At 53.2% G+C, this 22245-nt stretch overlaps 7 protein-coding genes across 7 annotated transcripts; 3 read left to right on the forward strand and 4 right to left on the reverse strand.

Moving 5' to 3' along the window:
* Positions 1 to 1314: 1314 nt before the first annotated feature.
* On the forward strand, positions 1315 to 5113 carry N7459_004278 (uncharacterized protein; the record flags this gene model as incomplete). Its single annotated transcript, XM_056943462.1, has 4 exons — positions 1315 to 2425; positions 2493 to 4418; positions 4470 to 4568; positions 4623 to 5113. Coding segments are annotated over 4 exons (3627 nt in total), but the record flags the coding sequence as incomplete, so codon positions are not given.
* A 643-nt stretch (positions 5114 to 5756) lies between these two features.
* Positions 5757 to 6854, reverse strand: N7459_004279 (uncharacterized protein; the record flags this gene model as incomplete). The annotated part of the gene is made up of 1 exon (XM_056943463.1): positions 5757 to 6854. One exon carries the CDS (start codon positions 6852 to 6854, stop codon positions 5757 to 5759), a length of 1098 nt encoding a protein of 365 aa, XP_056800346.1.
* Positions 6855 to 7597: 743 nt separating this feature from the next.
* Positions 7598 to 10478, reverse strand: N7459_004280 (vacuolar protein sorting-associated protein 35; the record flags this gene model as incomplete). The annotated part of the gene is made up of 5 exons (XM_056943464.1): positions 7598 to 7912; positions 7984 to 8532; positions 8587 to 9569; positions 9624 to 10261; positions 10342 to 10478. The coding sequence occupies 5 exons, from the start codon at positions 10476 to 10478 to the stop codon at positions 7598 to 7600; spliced, it is 2622 nt and encodes an 873-aa protein (XP_056800347.1).
* A 1260-nt stretch (positions 10479 to 11738) lies between these two features.
* Positions 11739 to 14074, reverse strand: N7459_004281 (acetolactate synthase catalytic subunit; the record flags this gene model as incomplete). The annotated part of the gene is made up of 5 exons (XM_056943465.1): positions 11739 to 11809; positions 11880 to 13565; positions 13621 to 13688; positions 13760 to 13858; positions 13911 to 14074. The coding sequence occupies 5 exons, from the start codon at positions 14072 to 14074 to the stop codon at positions 11739 to 11741; spliced, it is 2088 nt and encodes a 695-aa protein (XP_056800348.1).
* Positions 14075 to 15193: 1119 nt separating this feature from the next.
* Positions 15194 to 16891, forward strand: N7459_004282 (uncharacterized protein; the record flags this gene model as incomplete). Its single annotated transcript, XM_056943466.1, has 3 exons — positions 15194 to 15849; positions 15915 to 16796; positions 16855 to 16891. The coding sequence occupies 3 exons, from the start codon at positions 15194 to 15196 to the stop codon at positions 16889 to 16891; spliced, it is 1575 nt and encodes a 524-aa protein (XP_056800349.1).
* A 448-nt stretch (positions 16892 to 17339) lies between these two features.
* Positions 17340 to 18605, reverse strand: N7459_004283 (uncharacterized protein; the record flags this gene model as incomplete). Its single annotated transcript, XM_056943467.1, has 1 exon — positions 17340 to 18605. The coding sequence occupies one exon, from the start codon at positions 18603 to 18605 to the stop codon at positions 17340 to 17342; it is 1266 nt and encodes a 421-aa protein (XP_056800350.1).
* A 486-nt stretch (positions 18606 to 19091) lies between these two features.
* Positions 19092 to 21368, forward strand: N7459_004284 (Mcm10/DnaG-type zinc finger protein; the record flags this gene model as incomplete). Its single annotated transcript, XM_056943468.1, has 1 exon — positions 19092 to 21368. One exon carries the CDS (start codon positions 19092 to 19094, stop codon positions 21366 to 21368), a length of 2277 nt encoding a protein of 758 aa, XP_056800351.1.
* Between the last annotated feature and the right edge of the window lie 877 nt (positions 21369 to 22245).

Here is a 22245-nt window from a genome sequence, read left to right on the forward strand (position 1 = left end):
ATAATCTTCGGGGGAAGGCTGGCCTAACGATACACGAAAACAGTGACGTGCCAGTCCGGTGTTGGGGGGGAGAAGGCGGTCGCGCGCCGGGGCTGAAGGTCCAGAGTTGGTTTATGGGGTTGACGAATTGGACGGCCTGACACGACGATCCCTCGCAATGGATCTGATCCACCGGAGACGGATTATACCGAGCACGGAGCGCGGCAGAGTCAGAGGAACGAGTGGGAGAAAACTTGAGTCAGCGAGCGTTGGGGGATTTGCCGATTTGCTGATGGCGATCAAGATGATGGAGAGAGCGTAGATACAACAACCATCATACCAAATGGGCTAGAATTCCGGAGATTTCAGGCGCGTGACGATTGACTACGATGGACCTAGATACACACATGGCAGCTCCCCGTCTGATCATCCAGTTTCCCGAACATCTCCTTTCTCCCTCTCGGTTATGACGGAGTTATTTTTATTTTAGCGCTTGGTCGTGTCTCACTGCGCAGTGGAGCATTGCAGCTTCGCGGCGCTGCTGGCGGTAACGCCAAGTGCATCACGTGTGAGCACACCGCCCAGCAATATCATGCATAAAAAGGGCGGTGGCATCATAGTCAGGTGATCAGAGAGTCACCCAGTGCACGTCCAGCGCAGGTTGCCCGTAGAGAGAGTAACCGCAGGGCATTCAGATAATATAGTCAATAACTGCTATAGAAACCCCTTGGGTGCCTCTAACTGTTGGAATTGAGCACAACTGTGATTGCTGCCTGAACCCTCAGGCACCAACTCGCTTGCGGCGGCTATCCCGTTGCGGCGGCACGACAACCAGCCAGAACGCAGGAAAGCCCATCCCATCCATCATCACCGGCATAAGATCTCGCACCCTCATTGTCCCGCGCGCTCAGGGCTTTGCTGACTTGCTGGCCCTGGTTGCTCTTCGCTGTCCGACTGCCTCCGCGGGTCTTCCAGCGCCCCGGTCTCGTTTCCGAACAGCGAACACGTCCTGACCCGCCGAGATTACTGCCTTTCACCCCCCTCCTCCCATAGCCTGATCCCGCACCCCTCCCGTTGCCTTCTCCGCCGAGACCCCCCTCGCCAGGGATCAACAAAGGCATAGCGACCAGCCCCTTGTTGATTGACTTGGGGATTTTGCTTTCGGTGAGTTGGTCACTGCATTGGATTGACCGGAGCTTTGTTGGTAGGTTCTTTCGTCCTCCCGCTCTCCGCTTTACTTAGGCTCTTTGCGCTTTTGTCCCCCACCCACCCCGACGTTGCTCTCTTCTAACCAAAGACCTTTTGCTGCTGGCTATAGTCCGCTGCTGAGAGCAGTTTCTCCGAGCTTCATCCACATCCACCATGACGACTCATGCATCGACCACTCCGACACCGATGACCAACGGCGACGTGCGGGGACCTTTGAGCCACCCCTCAACCACCGGAGTCATGCCTGCACCGCCGCCGGCCGTGAATCGCAAGAAGCAAAAACGTCGACAGAAACAAGCGGCTCGCCTTGCCGTGGACCCATCCGAAATGCACGCCTCAACGGACACGGTGGATCGGGTCGCGGCTGATGGGCAACATGACTACGACGACAATGGTGAAATCGACACTACAGAGCTCAACCATGCTGGTGTTGGGCATGTCTACAAGAACGGGGAGTTGGGCGCATCGCATGACTTGCCGATTTCGAATGATCCCAATGACCCTCTACCTGCATCCAGTCAGAGAGGAAAGAAAACGAAAAACAAGAAAGGTCGTTCTGGCTCGCACACTCTTGCTGACGGCAGTTCGACTCCACTCTCTACACCATCCGCCACCTTCTCCCATCCTCCGCCGCCACACTCTTACCCATATGCCAATCGCTTCCCTGCCAAGTCTGCTAAGGAAAGCAGCATCTGGAACCAGTCATCCCTGGAAGAACGTGAGAACATCAGGACCTTCTGGTTTGAGCTGGGCGAGGAGGAACGGCGCCAGCTCGTCAAGGTGGAGAAGGATGCTGTGCTGAAGAAGATGAAGGAGCAACAGAAGCACTCTTGCAGCTGTACCGTTTGTGGCCGGAAACGGACCGCCATTGAAGAAGAGCTTGAAGTTTTGTACGATGCATATTACGAGGAGCTCGAACAATACGCCAACAACAACCAGGGCTCCTTCGACGAAGGCGCTCCCATCATCCCTCCACCTCGATTGTACCAACCTCCCCTCCGATCCCCTGGTCAGCATACGCGAACTCATGGTCAATTTCACCCGTCAAGGGGTCGAGTCCAAGAATTGCCGGAGGACGAGGAGGAGGACGAGGATCTTGAAGACGATTATGATGAAGATGAAGATGATGAGGATGATGAGGACGATGAGCTGTATAGTGGCGATGAGTACGAAGACGAGGAAGCTCGTGCTGCTCGCGCGGACTTCTTTGCGTTTGGGAATAGTCTCACTGTGAAAGGTATGTGGGATGCCTGCTGCGGACCTTGTTCCAGGTGAATCAATTTTCTGACTTTGTTTTCGCTCAGATGGCATCCTTACGGTGGCGGACGATCTTCTCAAAAACGACGGGAAGCATTTCATCGATATGATGGAACAATTAGCTGAGCGCCGAATGCAACGAGAAGAAGATACCCAATACAACATAGCCGCTGCTCATCAGTCGTTCCATGCGGGCCATAATCATGGTCCTCTTGACGATGAAGACTACGATGACGAAGAGGACGAAGACTATGATAGCCAGGAAGAGGAAGAGTTCGACGAGGACGAGATGGTCCGTTCTCGAGGCAGCTATTCGGGAGATCCGTATACTGACAGTTACTGGCAGGATGCCATGACGGAAGAGCAGCGAATGCAAGAAGGGCGGCGAATGTTCCAGATCTTTGCTGCTCGTATGTTCGAACAAAGAGTCATGACAGCATATCGAGAAAAGGTTGCCGAACAACGCCAGAAACAGCTCTTGGAAGAGCTTCTGGAAGAAGAAAGTCGAGAAGAGCAGCGGAATGCCAAGAAGGCCCGCGAAGCACAGAAGAAGAAGGACAAAAAGCGACTGCAAAAGCAGGCGAAAGAAGAGGAAAAGGCCCGCCGGGATGCTGAGAAAGCAGCCGAAGAAGCCGCAGCTAAAGCCGCCCAAGAGAAGAAACTCGAGGAGCAGCGACTGAAGCGTGAGGAGCAACGGAAGAAGCGTGAGGCTGAACGTAAAGCTCAGGAAGAAGAACGTGCACGCAAGGAAGCTGAGAAACAACGCCGCCTCAAGGAAGAACGGGATAAGCAAGCCGAAACTGAACGCAAGCAACGCGAGCAGAAAGAGGAAAAGAAGAGACGCGAAGAAGCCAAGCGCAAGGAGAAGGAGGAGCGTGAAGCTCGCGAGAAGAGGACCAAGGAGGAACACGAGCGCAAGTTGCGTGAGGAGCAGGCAAAGAAGGATCGAGAGGCGGCAGCCAAGGTGGAACAGGAAGCCAAAGAGCGTGCTGGAAAGCGTGATGCTCAAGCAAGACCCGCGGCACATCCTGGTCCCGTTCCTATTCCCTCGAATCTTCAATCGCCGGCCATTCCCGCTTCTCTACAGTCCCCACGTCACAGTATAGCCTCACCTGTTGCTGCTCCAAAGGTTTCGACTCCTGGGAGACCGCGCCAGGCGTCCCAACATGGCTCTCACACTTCATCTCCTCACTCCCAGCCTGCGTCCTCGGATATTCCCCTGCATCCGTCAATCTCGCCGCGCTCTTTGGTACAAGCCCAAGCTGGAATTCTCGCCGGCAGGCCAAATCCCCAGCAACAGCCTCCTTTGCATCATCCTCAGCCCTCTGCACCTCTATCACCTCTAGGTCGAACTTATCCACCCGGTTTCCCGGGCTTGGGTGGACTGCCATCCAATCCCCCGGGCCTTCCGGGAATGGGTGGTCGACCGCTTCCGCCTGATTTGCACATGAACTCTCCCAACTCGCAGATAATGAACCCCCTTCGAGGTTTCCCCGGACCCGGTGGGATTCCTGCACCCCCTGGGATTAACGGAGTACGTCCTATGCCACCTGGCCGAGGGTTCCCCCTTGAGCCTGGTCATGGCCTACCTTTCCCTGGACACCATGCGGCTCCCGGCGCATTCCCTATGCAGCAACCTGGCTTCGCAAAGACTCATTCAAGACAGCCATCTGGCTCATTTGACCGTCCTCCATTGGAGTCAGGGACCCAGGCATTCCCATTTTCGCGGCCAAGTCCTATCAAACGGCCACCAAGCACTGCACAGGACCAGCATGAGGGTGGTCACCCTCAATCGCAACGAGATGTGGATGATTTGAGTGCTCAGCTGGGTAGCAGCGCGCTGCTTGACGATACTGATGCACCTTATCCATCGAAGTTGTCGCAGTCGCTGCCCGGCGCCACGGCTCCCGGACAGTTCCCAGCGCCATCGAGGGCTAGCTTCCAAGGGTCCTCGTTGTTCCCCGATCCTCTTGGTAAGTGCATTTTGACTAGAACTTAAATCAGTTGACTAACCTAAATTGTAGGATCCAAGAACGCGAATTTCGCGGGTGGTTCCGGTTGGGGTGCTACGCCTTTTGGAGCCTCCGCTTTCCCTGGTGCTTCCACCTGGGGAGCAACAACTGGTAGGTTCCCCTCCCTCAACGACGACCTCAAGTTGTATCTTTAACAATGCCTAGGGAGTGGCTGGTCACAACCACACAACGTTTTTGCCGCCGGTGGTCATCATCGCGGACATACCTCCCGCCCAGTTACTATCCGTCTATTGATGATCCAAGCTTGCAAGCAACTCAACTCGCTGAGCCCAATGTCCGGCTCCGGGGGATACCACCCCGTGAATATGGTCCTTGGTCAAGTCGAGCAATTGCGATCTTCGAACGAGCCGGCGATCTCGTTGGATGAAATGCTTGATATCTGCGATACCGAGGGAAATCACCAGAACGGCGGTGGGTCCTTCTTTATCAAAGAAGATGAGAATGGTCGCTACGTCAAGTTCGAGCCAGATACCAACAGTGCGATTTCGGGTCATCGGGGCAGTCTTGTGCCAGGCGATATCGGCAGTCCGATTCCAGGGAACAGCCACCCTGCCACTTTTGGTGGGTTTGGTGGTCCCTCGGTGCTACGACAGTACTCCTCCCCTCAGGCTGGACTGTACGGCGGGACTTCTTAATCCCGGAATGATAACGAACCCTTCATTGCTTGGGGACCAGTGTCCTTGGTGCAATCTATCGGAATGACTTCTGAATGCCTCTTCCTTTCCCCCTCTTCTTCCCTATTTATGTTCCTCTCTTGAATTGAAGCGTCACGGGTTCACGTCTAACACTCATCCACACGTTCTGAAGTCTTTCTCTTTTTTCTGCCATGCGTTTCTGCTGATTGGTTTATTATTGTGTCCAAGTCGGCTGGACTTGGACCTGGGGCATCCGGGATTGCTTTTTCTGTACGGTATGAGATCATATTGGCCTTTCTGCATTATGCAGCGATATCCGTGGAGCTTGGGACAGTATCCCTCTCCGTTGTCGTCCTTGACCCAATTGCATGATCGAAGGTTTCTTCGTCTATTTTCCCTGGGGAGTCTGAATGCAGATTGCCTATGTAACCATGCTTCCGTAGTTTGTTGTCTTCTAAGGCAATTGAGGAGGACCAATCTCGTATCATACATGGGGTGCATAGGTGTCCGTTACGCCAAGGATCGATCTCACTCCGAAGTACGCCTCATTGCCGCCCTCGACATCTGATAGAGGACCAGCCTTGGCGGTCACAGTAGTAGTCGAGTATATAAGAAACCAACGCCACGCCATCAGCAAACAAGATCATATGCCGCAATTAAATGGAATTTGTGGAGTCCACTCCGTCTGCGTAAGCGTCCATGTGTCCTGCGCTTTCGCCCAGCCCTCCAAAGTAGAATACCAATCGCCCTGGACCGAAAGCTCCAATCGGATCCACTCTCGGCTCTTTGCGAGGGCATCCAATGGTGCAAGGAACTTTTTCATGCTTTCCTCGTTCATCGTTACGGGCGGGATATCCCATGGTTTCATGTGCATCGTCACGCGGAGCTGGCGCACATTGCAGAAGGCCTGATCGAAAAGCGCAAAGAGGGCCGGGTAGACCGTTGCCCAGGCTCCCGTTAGCTCTGGTGGTTCACAATTGGGCTTTCCAATTCTAATCAAGATGTCCATGGCTCGGATACGAGAGCCGTAGTCCGGTAGTAGGACTCTAGACATGTGGAAGGGAGTGTCTAGCGCTTCGCCGGTCACGAAGACGTTGGTGCCGTAGAGAATTGGCACGGCTTCTTGGTAGCTGCTTGCGGTGAGCTTTCTTGCTCTGGATGGCGCGTGGTGCATCGTATCTCTCGCAGGGTTATCACGGAGAATGACTGACCTCATCTGACAACATTGCAACCACTCGACGCCTCCGATCTTGGTCCCTTCCGGCGCAGCTCTCCATCCAAGATCGCATGCGTCCTGGTACTCACACATATAGCTCGGACACCGATCATGATCGCGGTCTTCGATGAATGAGTCACACCGCTGGCAGACAACATGCCACCATTGCCAGTGGTTGTTAGGACGTTTCTTGTTTGATATGGATTGCGGCCGAAACGGCGACGGCCGCTTGTGCACGTAGTCAATGTGCACGCGACGACCGCCCATGAGCTCTTTATAGATCAATTCTCTGACTTCCAGAGGCAGCTGGAAAAACCTGCTCTGGGGTTGGGGGTTGCATGGGCGGGTGCCGAGTTCAAGCCGGCGTTGGTCTGGCGGCGGGACAGGTAGTTTCCACCCGTTGAAGGGGTCACCGTTGATCTCACAGGTGGAGTCGAGAATACCCACTGCGTTTGGGTCGGTGCGTCGAATGCGCCGGGGGAGTTCTTCCTTTCGGAATAAGCGAAGGAAGGAGAGGGCGGTCATATCTGCCGACTCGATCGAGTTCCAAGGTTGGAGCCGAAGTGGGAGGGCTCGGGGGCCATTTATTGTCGTCGAGTATTGGCACCATTTAGCGCCCTTGAGGAAGTGGCGTATTGGCCCCATGCATACTTTTTTCTGTTGGAAGCCTGATATCCACCTGATATTTCCTGTAAAGCCTCTGCTACAGGTGCCAGAAGCAATTATCTGCGGTGAGTAGAAACAGCAAAACTACTTCCCACCGTGTGGTCACCCATATAGGTCCATGTACCTAGATATCTCTGTTAATATTTTGGAAGAATCTATAATCGAAGGGAAGTCAAACACGCTGAGAGTGTCAACGTACTGACCACAAAAATCCCTTAGATTCCCTGTACGCTTTAAGGGAACTGACCGAGCGGGACTGGGCAATGGATCGAATAACGTGGAATGGTATGGTATCGTGTTGCCCAGAGACAATGGTACACTGTATATACTCGGAAAGTAGAAATAGAGAGAACAGGATCGGGGGAGAGGCCGGCTTCCAGAGAAAACAAAACAAGGGCAAGAGAGGGGCAAGACATAAGGAAAGACATAAGAGAAGAACCAAGGATGAAGACCAGGACGTCCCTAAGGATTCCTGCACAGTAATATCTCATACACAAATAGCCAAGCCTTCCTTGAGGAATTCGGCTCAATCCTCCCAGAGCCCCGACCCAAGCCTTGGAGAACACCTGTCGCAACTCCAAGATTTATCCACGTAGTTTGATTCATTGCCGCTCCGTCACAACTCCTTCGTAGTCGCGAGACCGAATGTACTCCAGAGTGCGCTCGAAATGGCGCTTTGGGGCATCCAAACTGGGGTTAGGGTCGTCCTCGCTGGTTTGAAGGTTGGAATGGATGAGTTCAATGAGTCCATTGAGGTACTTGGTCGTGACGGTTTCGTTCTGCTGGTCGAAGTAGTAGACATAGCGATTGAGAATTTCCACGAAGAGCTCCACAGATACAGCAGTGTCCATGCAGGCGTCGGCAACACGGAGGGCTCGTTGAAGGCACTCAAGCACCCGCTTTCCATCACGGTAGAGCTGAAAGAATTGGTCAGTATCACACATCAGATGAATAATAAGCAAAGGGGACAGAATGAAGGATCTCTTACACTCTTGGGATCCTCTTCCCCTCGCTGCGGGTTCTCGACAACCCACCAGAGGTGGCTTGCAAGGTAAACTGCACGGCACTGATCGGGTTTCTTGAGAAGCTTGCTTCCGTGAAGAGCAGCCTTGGTGATCAGAGTATCATAGTTCTCCTTAGAGAAACCACGAGTACCGTGAAGAGCACCTGCAATGATGCAGACGGCCTGGAACTGGGCACGGGAGTCGCTGATGGCATCTTCATAGATCGTGAATGCTTGCGCGAAGAACTCGTAGCTGACCTCCTCAAAGCCTGTCTGGTCCGCAACCTCACCACACATCACAAACAATCGGAGGGCCAAATCCGCACAGCCGGGGTTCACGCGCTGGTACAGGTTGTTGACACATTGGTGCATGAAGCGGTAAAGTGCGGATGATTGGGATTGCCAGTTGTCATCGTAGTGCTCGCGTGCCTTCAATTTCCGAGCGAGGCGAATGGAAGCTGTGACAATGGCGGGCGTGGTATAGCGAATACGCTCGTTGCCCTCTATATATGCCTTGCGCGTTGCTTGAAGAAGCTATCGGCCATGTTAACTTGGAGTCGCTTTCCCTGAAGTTCTGGGTTGTCATACCTTGAGCTGGGTATCGTTATCCGCTGCTTGAATCAGATGCACCAATCTTGCGAGCCATCCCTGTTCCTCGATCGTCTCATCTGTTTCTCCACCGCGTCGCTGGGACTGCACACCTGGGTAGCCGACCGATTGTTGCGTGCCCTCCTTGATCAAGACCTTGGCAGCCTGCAGCACACGGTCGAGATTCTCTGTAGTCGAAACAAGGATCTTGTTTTCGAGAATACCCCGAACGATCTCGCCTGCGATGGCCCTCCGGGTAGGATATGACTGTGATGTCAAAAGCGGCAAATAGTGCGGCAACGCCAGGGCTGTGAAAATGGAGACGTAGGAGCGGAGGGGGGCATTGAGAAGATGAAGAATGTGTTGCTGGGTCGGTGCCGAATGCAGATCGGCGTGGTCAGTGTATTCAGCGGTCTTCTGGGTCGCAAAGTTGAGTACTTGGTCGACATATTCCAGTCGGTCTGGGTAAATGTGCAATGCAAGGTTGACAAGCGAAACCAGGAGGGCCATGGTGTCGTCAATGGGCAATGCGCGCGTCTTGATCAGACCGACCACCTGATCGTAGAAGATATCATACAATTTGACTTCTGGCGGAATGCCGGGCTTTGCATCTGCGCCATTCGTGTGTTGTTTTATTTCTTCTGCTGGTCCAGAGGGTTCAGAGGGCTTGTCCACTTTGGCTGATTCCTCTGCGCCGTTCTCCTGAGCATTTTCATCCGTGGCCTCGGTAGGTTCTTGCTTCTTCGTCTCCTTACCAATCTCGAGCTTCTCCAATAGCCGGGTGACCGCTTCCTTTTCGCTCTGTTCACGGGCTTCGGGATCCGCCGTTGACTCCGATTCTCTTGCCGCGTACGATGATAGGCGATCCATCAGCCCAATGACGATCTTCTTCAGATCAACGTGGGGGTTGAGTCGAGCAATGGCGGACAATAGGAGATCCAAGGTGTGCAGGTGAAACTCATCCGGAAAGACCTTTGTAATAACTATCAAAAGAGTCGGTGAGTGTCATCGAAGAGTCGAAACGAACGAAGCCATACCTTCCAGAAGATACTCTTGCGCCAGGACATCGCGACACTGCACAACCTGCTCCAGCAGCGCCTGTAGAATACCAGATTTGTACGTATCGAGATCGACTAGCTGGCTCAGACGAACAACATTGCTGCCTACGAGCAGCTCAAGCTCACGCCGCTCCTGTATCCGCCGCTCCCGTTCTCTCGAGGGACCTTGGTGTTGGAGCCGAACCCAGAGCTTGTTCATTTCCACGAAATTCGTCAGGACAAAGTTGATCGAGTCCTGCAAATTGCCTTGCGGACCATCCCCGGTTTCTGTTGGGAGGAAATCGCGCGCTTGGCCAGTCAGGTAGTATCGCAAGAATAAGCCGCGAATCGGATGTTGGACACCACGGCTCATCTCCATCATGTCCTTCATGATTTCCTTGACTGGTGCATCCTCCACAGACATGTACACAGTACCGACGGTGATCATCAGGTATAGGCGGGGAACGATGTTGCCGGCATACTGCACGAGCTCGTACAGGTCCGCCAGGTGGTTGACAGGATGGTTCTCCTTGAGATAAACGGACAGGTGCCGCAAGGCGTCAAAAACGGCCATGTATAATTCATAGTATTGCTTCGGGCCCAGACTGGGGGTTCGCAATTCGGAAACAAGGGTCGATCTAGAGCACCATGTTTCATTAGCACGAGGTTCCTTGCGCAGAGATCAGCTATCGCTGCCTAGAGGAAGTGGACAGCTCACCCGCACTTGAGCGCATCCATCAGTTTGCCGGGGGTCTCTAGACATTTGCGCATCATTGCCGACTGCTGCCTCACCACCCCCAATGCCTCCTCGAGGAGGCGGGTTTGGTCCTCGGTGACAGGCGGTGGGCTAGCCATCGTGGAGGGAGTGAGGGGGAGCTGGGCAGGAGAACCGTAAACACCTGCGCTTCAAAGCAACGACGAAGCTTGCAAGGGCTCTTCACCACAATTGCTTACAAGCGCAATTCATGTGAGTGGGTGGAAGGGGGAGGGGTGGAGGAGTTCGCACGAGTTGGAGTTGGAGATGGTGAGGGATCCCTAAGCTCGTTGTCATTGGGTAGTGACACACCATGGGGGAACATTCCCCGAAACGTCACTCCGGCTGTTCTGCCTGCGCGTCCTCTTGTCTACCGTTCTTCTTTCAACCATGCGCCCGAATTTTACGGTCACTAATGAGTCTAATAACACTCAAATACGAGCTTTCATTGCATATGATACTCCGCCCGGCACACGCCAAACTGGCCCCCTTATCGATAGGCCGCCATATTCAAGCACGAGGCCACCTGTATGGTACGTGGCCACAAACAACATTGCATATAGAAACATGGCTGAGAGGCCCTCGGGAAGGTAGCCTATTTCTGTTGAATCAAGGATTGCGGGCTTCGGCGAATCATTGCTTGCATTAGACATGTCCACAAACATGGTACAAAATGCAGTCGGTCTTGCCATGGCACATTGTCAAAGAGTAATCCTAGGCAACATTATTTGTGCAGGCCAAGAACTCCAAGAATCCCATCTCGAAAACTTAACAGGTAGCAAAATCCGTACAGACTTGTCTAACCGAAAGCACAATTCCCACTACTTGGTGTTCTGGTGTATCAAGATCTCAATATGTGCCTGTAATATTGTCCTCAGATGAACTGGGTAGAAACTAATATCACATGAAAAGGGAAGAACACTGGGTGATAAAGCATATCGTGATTCAGTGACTACCTACTGTAGTGGTGGGCCGTCACACGGCAGTTTCCAATATCAACGGTGATTGCGCACATGAACATTATATACACACACTGGAAAGGCGGCAAAAATAAGAATAAACCCCGAAACATGACTTAATTATCACCATGCATGTCATTCAAAATCCCTTGAATCTAGGGAGGGGGCCAGGCCCGTCATCGAGTTGGTGGGACTCAAAGAATCGGGCGCCAGAGCTTTTGCCGAATCAGCCCGCAGCGGGCGATATCTTGAAGAATTTCAAGCTCAACTGATGTCTCTCAATCGCTTTTGTTGAACCTGCCAATAAAACGCCATGGATATCAACAGTAAAAGGAAGTGGTGGTTCAAATGGTGGAGCATCCGGCGGATGAGGGCGCTGGCAAGTCAATTGCCTCGGCACATTCAATCGCGCTGGTTGACTTCAAAGGGGACCTTCCGCTTCCGCATGAGCGCTTTGCGATCCTCGTCCTTGGCTGTGGGATTATGTGAGTGAACATTCACGACCGGCCAGAACGGGGCATCATGGGGAATATGAGCACTTACCTTGGTCGTAGACCAGGAACTCGTGAAGACCACGGCCAGCGGGCACCATGGGAAGAACAGGGACCTTCCGGTCCGTGATTACCTCCAGAAGAGCAGGGCCGTCCTGCTCAATCAGCCACTTCAGCTTAGCCTCCACATCGGAAGGCTTGCTGACACGCTCGGCAGCAACACGCATAGCACGAGCAAGAGGGACAAAATCAGGGTTCTGTTGGTGAGTGTGGGAGTAGCGGTCCTCGTAGAACAGATTCTGCCACTGTGTGACCATTCCCTGTTCTTCGTTGTTAAGCAGGAGGACCTTGACACCGATGCCAAACTGAGCAGCAGTGGAAAGTTCGGTAAGAGTCATGTTGAAAGACGCATCACCATCAATATCGATAACCAGACATTCGGGACGGGCAACCTTGGCTCCAATAGCGGAAGGCAAACCGAAGCCCATAGTACCAAGACCACCGGAAGTGATCATGGTGCGAGGGTGACGCCAGCGGAAATGCTGGGCAGCCCACATCTGGTGCTGACCAACGCCAGTGGTGATGATGGTCTTCTCCTTCCTGTTGGCAGTAAGTTCGCTAAGCTTCTCGATGACAGTCTGGGGCTTGATAGGGCCCTCGGCGGTTTGGTGCTCGTAGAGCGACAGGGGGAAACGGGCCTTCCAGTCATTAATCTGCTCAAACCACTCAGGACGCTCAGAGACGGCATTGACCTGGGGTAGAAGGAGGCGAAGGTTGTCGGCACAGTCACCCTCGACGGCTTCGTTGGCCTGGACGACCTTGTTGATGTTCTTGGGCATAATCTCAAAATGCACAATACCACCACGGCCCTCGGCAGCAGCTGCCTTGGCCTGCGGAGCGAACTTGGGAATGCTGAGGGTCACACGGTCGTCGAATCGGGCACCAACAGCGATGATCAAATCGGCTTCTTGCATAGCCATGTTGGCGTATGCAGAGCCGTGCATGCCAAGCATGTGCAGAGCCTTGGGATCTAGCTCGTCGAATGCACCCAGACCCTGAAGAGTGGTGGTAACGGGAATGGAAGCCTTGTCCGCCAACTCCTTGAGAATCTCAGGACCATCGGGACGAGCGAGAAGACCCTGACCGACGTAAAGGATGGGCTTCTCAGCAACGTTCACCATGCTAGCAACGCGGCTGATGGTAGCCTCAAGGGATTTCTGGCTCAGTTCACGAGCGGCCATGGTCGCAGCACTGGGGAGGGAGGGAATGGTGCTGTTCATGGGGATCGGGTTGCGGAGAATGCTGGCGGTGACATCCTTGGGCAGGTCGACAAGGACGGGTCCGGGGCGACCACTGGTAGCAATTTCGAAAGCTTCGTGAATGCGGCGAGGCAGCTCGCCAACAGACTTGACCATGACGTTCCATTTGGTGCAGGCACGGGAAATACCCACCACATCGGCTTCCTGGAAAGCATCGGTTCCGATGGCGCTGGTCACGACCTGACCACTGAAGACAACCATGGGAGTACCGTCGGACATGGCATCTTGCATAGGTGTGATGACATTGGTAGCTCCAGGACCGGAGGTAACGAGAACAACACCGGGCTTGCCAGAAGCACGGGCGTAGCCTTGGGCCATGTGGCCGGCACCCTGCTCATGCTTGGGAAGGACGAAGTCGAAGTGCTTGGAGTTGTAGATGGCATCAAATACGGGAAGAATAGCACCACCGGGGTAGCCGACTAGGTATCACGTATGAGAAATAGACCTAGCCTTGGACGACAACGGATTACTCACAGACTTGCTTCACACCCAGGCGAAGCATCATCTCATGGAAGATCTCACCACCGCTCATTCCAACCATTCTTTTATCATTCATCAGTCAGTTGTTGTTTGCTCCGGTCAATTCAATGCTTGGCGGCAAAGAAGAACCTACGAGTCATCGAGCTCAGGGAGCTGGCGGTTCTGCAGAGGCGAGACTTCATTGCGGTGAGGTTCCTGGTTGAAGGCCGGGCTAGGGGCGGGTCTGGAGTCACTGTCCGACGGGGTTAGGATCTTGAAAAGCCATAGTCGCCGGCGAAACTCACGATGTGGCCGTTGCAGTGCTCTGCTTACGCTTCTGGGCAGAAGAGCGGTGGGGCGAGGCAGCCGAAGCCACAAATGAAGTCGAGAAGGACCGGCGTCCAGAGATAAGTTGCCTCTGGAGGTGGATGGTGCGCAAGGCACTTTTTGATGGCCTAAGAGACATCATCTTGACCGTCGACAATCAGGCCAGCGACGAAGGAGCAGCGTGAGTCGAGAGGAGAAAAATGAGATCCAATTGCCCTTGCCGCGATCTTCTCTGGGGGAAGGAAAAACGCCTTAAACCAAAACCAACCGACCGCTCTGAGTCAAGACTTTGCCCACCGCTGATTGGCCTGTGGCTCCTCCGCTCCTCCGACCTCGGCGCAAGTCGCCGAGTCACCTGACCATCCGTTTTAGTGTCATGTGACTTTATCTGAACAATGCAGTTGTGGATCACGTGTTTCAGTGTGCCTTCCAAGGTTTGTGTCTGTTGAGCAGTATTTATTGACCTACGGAAAGGTCTGGTTATGCGGCGGAGAAATACGACCCGGAGGATCGAGAGGTACCGGCTAAGATTGGTTGACAGAACCGTAGGTCCGGGCCATGCATCGTATGACATGTTGCCGATCCGTCAGTTAACTAGTTAGTTAGCCGACGGGTATGATTTCTTTTCCCGAGCCCTGCATCGACGTGGATTCCGAACTGGGTGCCCGGAAAGCCGGGCCCTACGCATTCGGGCCGGTCTCTGCGTCTACTGTAGGGGCCGTGTTTATGACCCCTATGATGTGTATTACAACACCTCTTTACTCGCTTCGTACTTTACCTGTAATTCTAGTTTGGGTTCTATATCGCTGGCGTTGACTCAGCCGCAGCAATTACACACGCTAACGCAAACGTCTATTCTACCCCGGTTGAATGTACTCATATCGACGATGGGTAAAGGAAATGCATGGTTTTTATTTTATTTTCAGCGCACGTTTTTCGACTACAAAAGCAATAACGGCAATCAAGACTACTCGGGTCGCTACAGTATGAATTTCCCCAGGGTCGGCCCATACCCGCCTCCCCGCAAAGACTACACTGCAAAGGGACACCGGGGATGAAAGGGCGCTGGAGAGATCCCCCACCAACATTCCAATTTACCCGGGGTTCGACCTGGGGCTTGCCCACTGCGGAGTTTTTCATGCGCATACAATTGCCCGCTGATTATTATCTCCTGCTTTTCCTTTCTTTTTCCTTCTACTTTCTACCCTCTACCCTCTACCTTTTCCCCTCCCCCAAGACAACAAAATACTGTCACCCCACCATGTCATCCCCGCAGGAGCTGGTTCCGCAAACAGAGTCCATCGCGCAAGTCTACGCTACCGACGATGCCTCTGTGGATTCGGTTGCTCCGGAACACCAGCAGCGCTTCTCTGCACTAGTGTCGCAGTTCAACAAGGAATACAACGGCCTTCCAGACTTTGTGGCGCGCAGTCCCGGCCGCGTCAATATCATCGGCGAACATATCGACTATTCCCTCTACGATGTCCTACCGACTGCTGTCAGTGTCGACGTGATCATGGCCGTTAGGATAGTCCCTGTCGGCGCATCCGGCACGACTGTCAAGATCGCCAATGTCGCGCCGGAGAAATTCCCCACGCGCGAGTTCAGCGTTCCGCACGATACCGACATCGAGATCGACCCGAAGAAGCATGAATGGATTAACTACTTCAAGGCTGGCCTGCTTGGCGCCTTGAAGTTCCTGCGCAAGGAGAGGGCCGACGATTCCCTGACCCCAGCCAGTATGGAAATCCTGGTGGATGGCAATGTTCCTCCGGGCGGTGGTATCTCAAGTAGCGCTGCATTCGTTTGCGCCAGTGCATTGGCTGTCATGAAGGCCAACAACCATAGTGTCTCGAAGCAGGATCTGTTGGACCTGGCCGTAGTCTCGGAGCGGGCTGTGGGCGTCTACTCTGGCGGGTAAGTAAATAGTTTCACGGCACTCCCCAACGGAATGATATCTGACATAAATGGGCATTATATAGCATGGACCAGGCTGCCTCCATTTTCTCGAAGCGCGGTTTCCTCCTCTATACTCAGTTCTTCCCCCAGTTCAAGGTCCAGCACGTTCCGATCCCAGCGGCAGATGATGAGATCACCTTTCTCATGGCTCAGAGTTTCGTCACCTCGAACAAGGCCGATACCGCACCGCGCCACTACAACCTGCGTGTAGCAGAATGCACTCTCGCCGCTGTGATCCTGGCCAAGCACTACGGCTTGACCCTCCCCAAAGATAACAGCTCTCTGGGCTACAGTCTGCGCAACTTCCAGAACGAATTGATGACCAAAGAGGGCCGGCTTCAGGACCCGCTGGAATACCAGATTGATTCGGTGATCCAAGCGACTATGGATCTCCTGACGAAGGAGGAGGGCTACACACGCGAGGAGATGGCACAGCTTCTGGGTATTACCGTCCCAGAACTCGAGTCCAAGTTCTTGTCTTCGTTCCCAGTGCAGGCGGATCGCTTCCGACTGCGCCAACGTGCGCTGCACTGCTTCAAAGAAGCTCGCCGTGTGCTGGATTTCAAGGCCTGCTTGAGCAAAGCCTCCACGCTGGATGAGAAGCGCATCCACTACCTCGGCCAGCTGCTGAATGAGTCCCAGGAATCGTGCCGTAACTCGTACGAGTGCAGCGCGCCAGAAGTTGATGAAATTTGTGAAATTGCCCGCCGCGCCGGTACTTGGGGTAGCCGGTTGACTGGCGCTGGATGGGGCGGATGTACTGTCCACATGCTGCCCCAGGGCAAGGTCGAGGCTGTGACGACTGCTTTGCGAAACGAGTACTACCTCAAGCACTTCCCTGATATCAGCGCTGAGAGATTGGAGCAAGCGATGGTCATCAGTAAACCATCGAATGGATCCTTCGTGTACGTTGTCCCTCCTTGAGCAAGTAGGGTCGAATACGTAGCTAATGTGCGAGTACAGGGTTTCGGGAGCTGCCATTGACCAAGTTCCTCTGTGAACTTAATTATATAGGGTTAATTTCACATTCAATTGTTTGAGCAATTGGCGATTTGCAATATTCCTGGGGCCTTGCCATCTCATGACGTGCTGCCGGAACACCTTTACCGTAGACCGACGGTGGCCAAACGCCAAAGCACCCATGGTGCATATCAACCCGGGCTTTAAGTGGAGCGACAGAAGACTCGGACATGCCGTGAACTGTATAGACACCGACAAAGCTGGAGGTGTCGATATTATGTGTGTCCCTTGTGAAGTACTCTTAGCAACCCCTAAGGTAGGCAAATGTCGCTTTCGAAGAGCTCCCAGGGACTTGGTGATCGCTTGAGCAGCGCCGCGCTCAGCCTCATAGATGAACATACGGTCAAAAGCTGGCTTACCCCGGTTGAGCCGCCAGTTTCAAGCGCTCACAATGGAAGAAGTATGTAACCAGTCCACAGACGAGATCCTCAAGCTTTCTTCTTAGGCGCAGATTTCGTGAAGAAGTCGCTCATCTTCTTCATGCCGGTGGTATTCACCTTCTTCAAGTCACGAACTCCGCGAGACTCTGCGGCTTTACTTTTCTTCTCTTCCTCCTCCTTGCGGCGTTTCTTTTCCGCGCGGGCTTCCACCTCTTCATCATCGAGACTGCGCTTCCGGCTAAAGTCAGACAGGGTCCGGGAAGCAAGGGCCTCTGCACGGAGATCAGCTAGCTCCTTGAGACGAGATGTCAAGGGCTCGAAGTCGACCGGACTTTCAGATGAGGCGAGAAGTTCATCCATTCGGGAGGACAAGGCCTGTGCGAGATAGGAGTCCTTCATGAAAGACAAGGCGGTAGAGATCCGTAGCAAGTGGTGAATATGGTATGAAGGGGCTGATTCATCGCCGAGAGGCTGAGGTACGGGGGTAGATTCACCTGCAGGTGTTGATACAGACGGCGTGGCAGTGGTAGCTACTGTTGAGGGGGAGTCTTGTCTTTCTTCGGACTTGGAGCTCGCTGCACCATCATTCGACACCTGGCTTGTCGGCACATCATCCCTCTTGACAGACATCAGCGGAGCAGCTAATGCCTGGCGGATAAAACGCTCTTCCAAACTGGCTGGCAATCCGTTCGCCGCCATGCGTTCGGCTTTACCAAGCAATTCCTTGAGAAGCTTCATCTCGCTAAATCGGAACATATTTTCCTCACCAGCCTCCACGGTATCACAAATGGCTTCCGCGCGTGCAAGCAGAGTGCTTCTGAATACATCATCGTAAAGAACATGGCGAAGATGTGGGGATAGGCCATCATTCGAGTCGATGATGTCGTCCAATGGTTGAAAAAGCGAACGACCAGATTTCGCAGAAGAGGTGAAAAGGGGTATCAAGAAGAATATAGAATCAATTGGGGTTGCAATTAGGAGATCCGCCTTCTTGGAAATTGAGGCCGTTGCGGCAGGCGCATTCTCGTTTTCCGACGCATTGGTCGATTGGAGAGAGTTCGGAGTAAACAAGACACTGCGAGGTGCATGGGAAGATGCTGTGACCACCGTGAATTCGAATAGACCGCGTTCCGGACAGAAGAAGTAGCGTGTTAACTCATCCGACTGCGGGTTTGGAAGGGAGAGCAGGCGCGCGTTGTCGCTCGTCGAGGCAGGTAGAATGAAAGTCTTGCTCGGTTTTTCAGCGGGTGTCAAGGTCTTCTTCTGTTCTGGCGCAGGCTGCTCGGTTGGAGCAGTAGACCGGGTTCGAGGCATAATGGGGCGTGGATTCCAAGATTGGGTTTCTTCTCGCGACGGAGGGAAGCGAGTTAATTGAGGAACTCGCGAGACGCGCCGGGACGCGCCAATCATGTGCGGGCCATGCAGTGTGATCCATCACCTCCATTCCGTGCGTCCCTGTGGTCCAGGGCAATTTTTCTCTTGGTTGACTCCGTGCAACTCTCGCGTCTCTTTCTAGTTTGTTCCCTTGCGATCTCTTTGGGAGTCTACTGGTATCTCTGCTACAAGCAGAACCTTGCGTACGGCCGGCGAAACGGCTGGAACAGCGGGGAATGACGCTCTGTGGTGACCTTGGTTTTTGACTTGTTTCCTTGACCCGGCGATAAAAAGTGAGTCACTCCTCGTCTGCGAGATTGAGTACGTCCCTGACTCTATGTTCTAGTGGTCGATTCTGGCTGGCCGCCCAAGTCACCTCGGGATGCTCTATTGAGCTCCCCCGGAGGACGAAGGAAGTACCAGGACATGCAACGCCGCCGAGAACTCCTTTCGTCACCCTTGAAGCGCTCAAACACTACCCCAAATATTCGATCGAAGGCACGCGAGATATTAGATGAAGACGAGGACGACGCAGAAGAGGACGAAGAGACTCTGCAGCTGCAGCTTGCGGAGATTCAAGCTCGCTTGAAGCTTAAACAGCTACAAAAAACCCGAGGTAGATCTGGTACTGCGACCTCGCATACGGATGATGAAGATGGACGTTGTTCGTCACGAGCTCAATCTCATGCTTCGATACCCAGAAGCCCTCCGCGGATTCAACGAAAAGCCTATAACGATGAAGTTCAGGTTCCAGTGTCTCCTACAAGACGCGAACCTACTGCACCGGAACCATGGTCGCCCCGTAGGTATCAGATGGGGATTGATAAGGGCTGGAAAGCCAGTGATGTTTCACTAAAACGCCCTCCCAGCTCAAGGACAGATCCTCGTCCAAGCAGCCAACTGGGGACTCGAAGCGGTGCAGTATCGCGCTCAGGTGATATATTCCCACCAAGACCTCAAACTTCTCCTGCCAGTGGAGGAATGCACAAGATCAAAAGCTTCAGCGAAAGGATGGCTGAGGGCCGGGCGGCTGAGAAATCTCGCATGGAGAGAGCAGAAAGAGTCCAAGCAAATCGCAGCTCGGCATTTCGATTCGACAAATCAGAAATTGAGTCCTTCAAGACAGCCGCTGCAAATGAAAAGCCCTTGCCGCCGTCGCCCGCATTTCGAGAGCCGGAGGCACAAACTTTCAGCCGTGAGGAGATTCTTCAGTCCCTTGGAAAGCCTCGATCTGCTGGCTTGAAGCGCAGCCAGACCACTCCCAATGTGAGAAAGATGGCATCTGAAGAAGTCGAAGGCTCCGTCAATCCACCTGACTCGTCCAAGTTCGAGTCTTACTCATCCCTGCACCTCTCGAACCGCATCTTGCCGCATTCGTTTTTGAGTCGTAACTTGGCCGATAAGACCGTGCTTCGTATACCCGATCTTCTGAAGACAATCAAAGCTCCTTCGTTCGAGCTCCCGGAGGAGATTGACGGAGATTTTGTTGTCTTCGGGATTGTGGCATCCAAGTCCGAACCAAGGCAAACTAAAGAATCAGGAAACGCCTCTGCAAAGACAGTTGATCCTTATGATGATGGTTTGAACAACACCAACAAATACATGGCTATCACTTTGACCGATTTGAAGTGGACCATTGATCTATTTCTGTTCGACACCGCATTCCCTCGTTACTACAAGATCTCCGAGGGAACACTCATTGCGATTCTGAATCCAACAATCATGCCTCCTCCAAAACAGAAGCTGGATACCAACCGGTTTAGCTTGGCTCTTTCCTCTTCGGATGACAAAGTCCTTGAGATCGGGTATGCGCGTGACATTGGCTTTTGCAAGGCCGTCAGAAAAGATGGCAAGACCTGTCAGTCGTGGGTGGATGGTAGAAAGACGGAGTTTTGCGACTTCCACGTCGATATACAGGTGCGGCGCACTCAGGGCCAGCGCATGGGAGTAAATGGAAATACCGGCATGTTCGGACCAGGCGGTCAATCTGGTTCGCGAACCGGATTCTGGAGCAATGATGGAGGCAAACGGGGTGGTGGAGGAGGAGGTCGAGGAGCGGGAGCTCGACAAGGGTTGAAGCCAGAGGGCCCCCAGTATCACTGGGGCTCTCAGTCGACCTACTACGTGGCCCCAGCCCCTAAAAGCAACGGCGCTGGTCGCGCATCTTTCAATCCTGTCGCTGCGGGACAGTCGACGGCGAGTCTGATTGATGCCAGTGATGACCCTTTTATTGCAGCCGGCATGATGGGACGAGGTATGGAGAACAAGGAGGAGCGCCTGCGCAGGCGGCTTGCAACTCAGCAACGTGAGCGCGACATCACTCAGAAGCTTGTCTCTGGCCGTGCCGGTGGTGTAGGTGCCGAGTATCTTCGGACACGTACCACTGATTCGACGTCTGCCAATGGCAACAAAGATCAGGCACCGCGTACACCCACTACGCCCAAGGCCCTACCTTCGAGTAACAGTGGGATTAGTCTGGCTAGTTTTGGCAAAGCGAAGAATGTCCGCTTGAGCCCCATGAAGCGTGCTCATGATGGTGACAAACCACATGGCAGTAGCGTCAAGAAGACTCGGTTCATCACCTCGAAGGGAATCAGGGAAGCCGGTCGAGATAGCTTGGGTGGCCCAGCTGACACAACCACTGGCCACCGACGAACCATCTCAGAGGATGATGATGATGATGATGAGCTAGATATCATCTGATGTGCAGAATCGAGATGCGGCTCTTGTCAGCATACTTACCATGATCTGGTATCTAGGACCTGGTGTCAATTGATCATAATGTCGTTACGAATCAAAAAAAAATGAAGAGACGTCTCCGTCGTGTTAGACGAATCTCTATCATCCCTTTTTATCCAGCGCAGCAAAGATTGACTCTGTCATGATCATCCAGTCTACAAACTCACCTACCAGCTATGGCACTGCATTCATTCCGGCCGCTGAGCGGCCCATGTGGGGTCTCAAGTATACTAGCTACACTGAAAGTCCAACTTTGTTGGAGGATTTTCATCCAAGGATGAGGATGGAATTGGTGTTGCGAGTCACCTTTACGCCTAGCATGATAAACAAACCAAGGCCTATCAACACCTCTGCAAGACCAAACGCTCGAAAGCATGTGTACACTGTGGAACCAAAGGGGTTTTTTTTTGACACCGAAGTACATGGTACTCCTGGATATTTAGCTGCTCCAAAGAGTCATACTGGTGTTGTATGATGAGGCTTTGCTTTTACGAGGAATCTTGTGAACATTGCAGAGGCAGTTCATTTTGAGAAAAAGTTGGCTCCAGCTGCCCTTGTCCTGCTCACATCCTATGAGAAACGAGGAGTAATTACTTGACAAACAGAGGCAAGGGCAAAGGGGAGCAGAGAGAAGAAGGGAAAAAAAAACAAATCGCAAATAGACCCATCCCAGAAAGCATACGCCAGGTATCTGGTATCCCGTTTCCCGTTTCCCATACCCACGCGCCATGAGAAAGACAGAAGCAAAAGTACCCAGTGCTTGAGAAGACGCGTCAGTCGTGAAAGGTGAAATATGGGGACAAATTAGATCACGAAAAACAAAACGAAACACAACACAACA

The sequence above is a fragment of the Penicillium hispanicum genome, assembly GCF_028827665.1.
Source record: "Penicillium hispanicum strain IBT 35686 chromosome Unknown utg000004l_segment0_segment0, whole genome shotgun sequence".
NCBI classification, from domain to species: domain Eukaryota; kingdom Fungi; phylum Ascomycota; class Eurotiomycetes; order Eurotiales; family Aspergillaceae; genus Penicillium; species Penicillium hispanicum.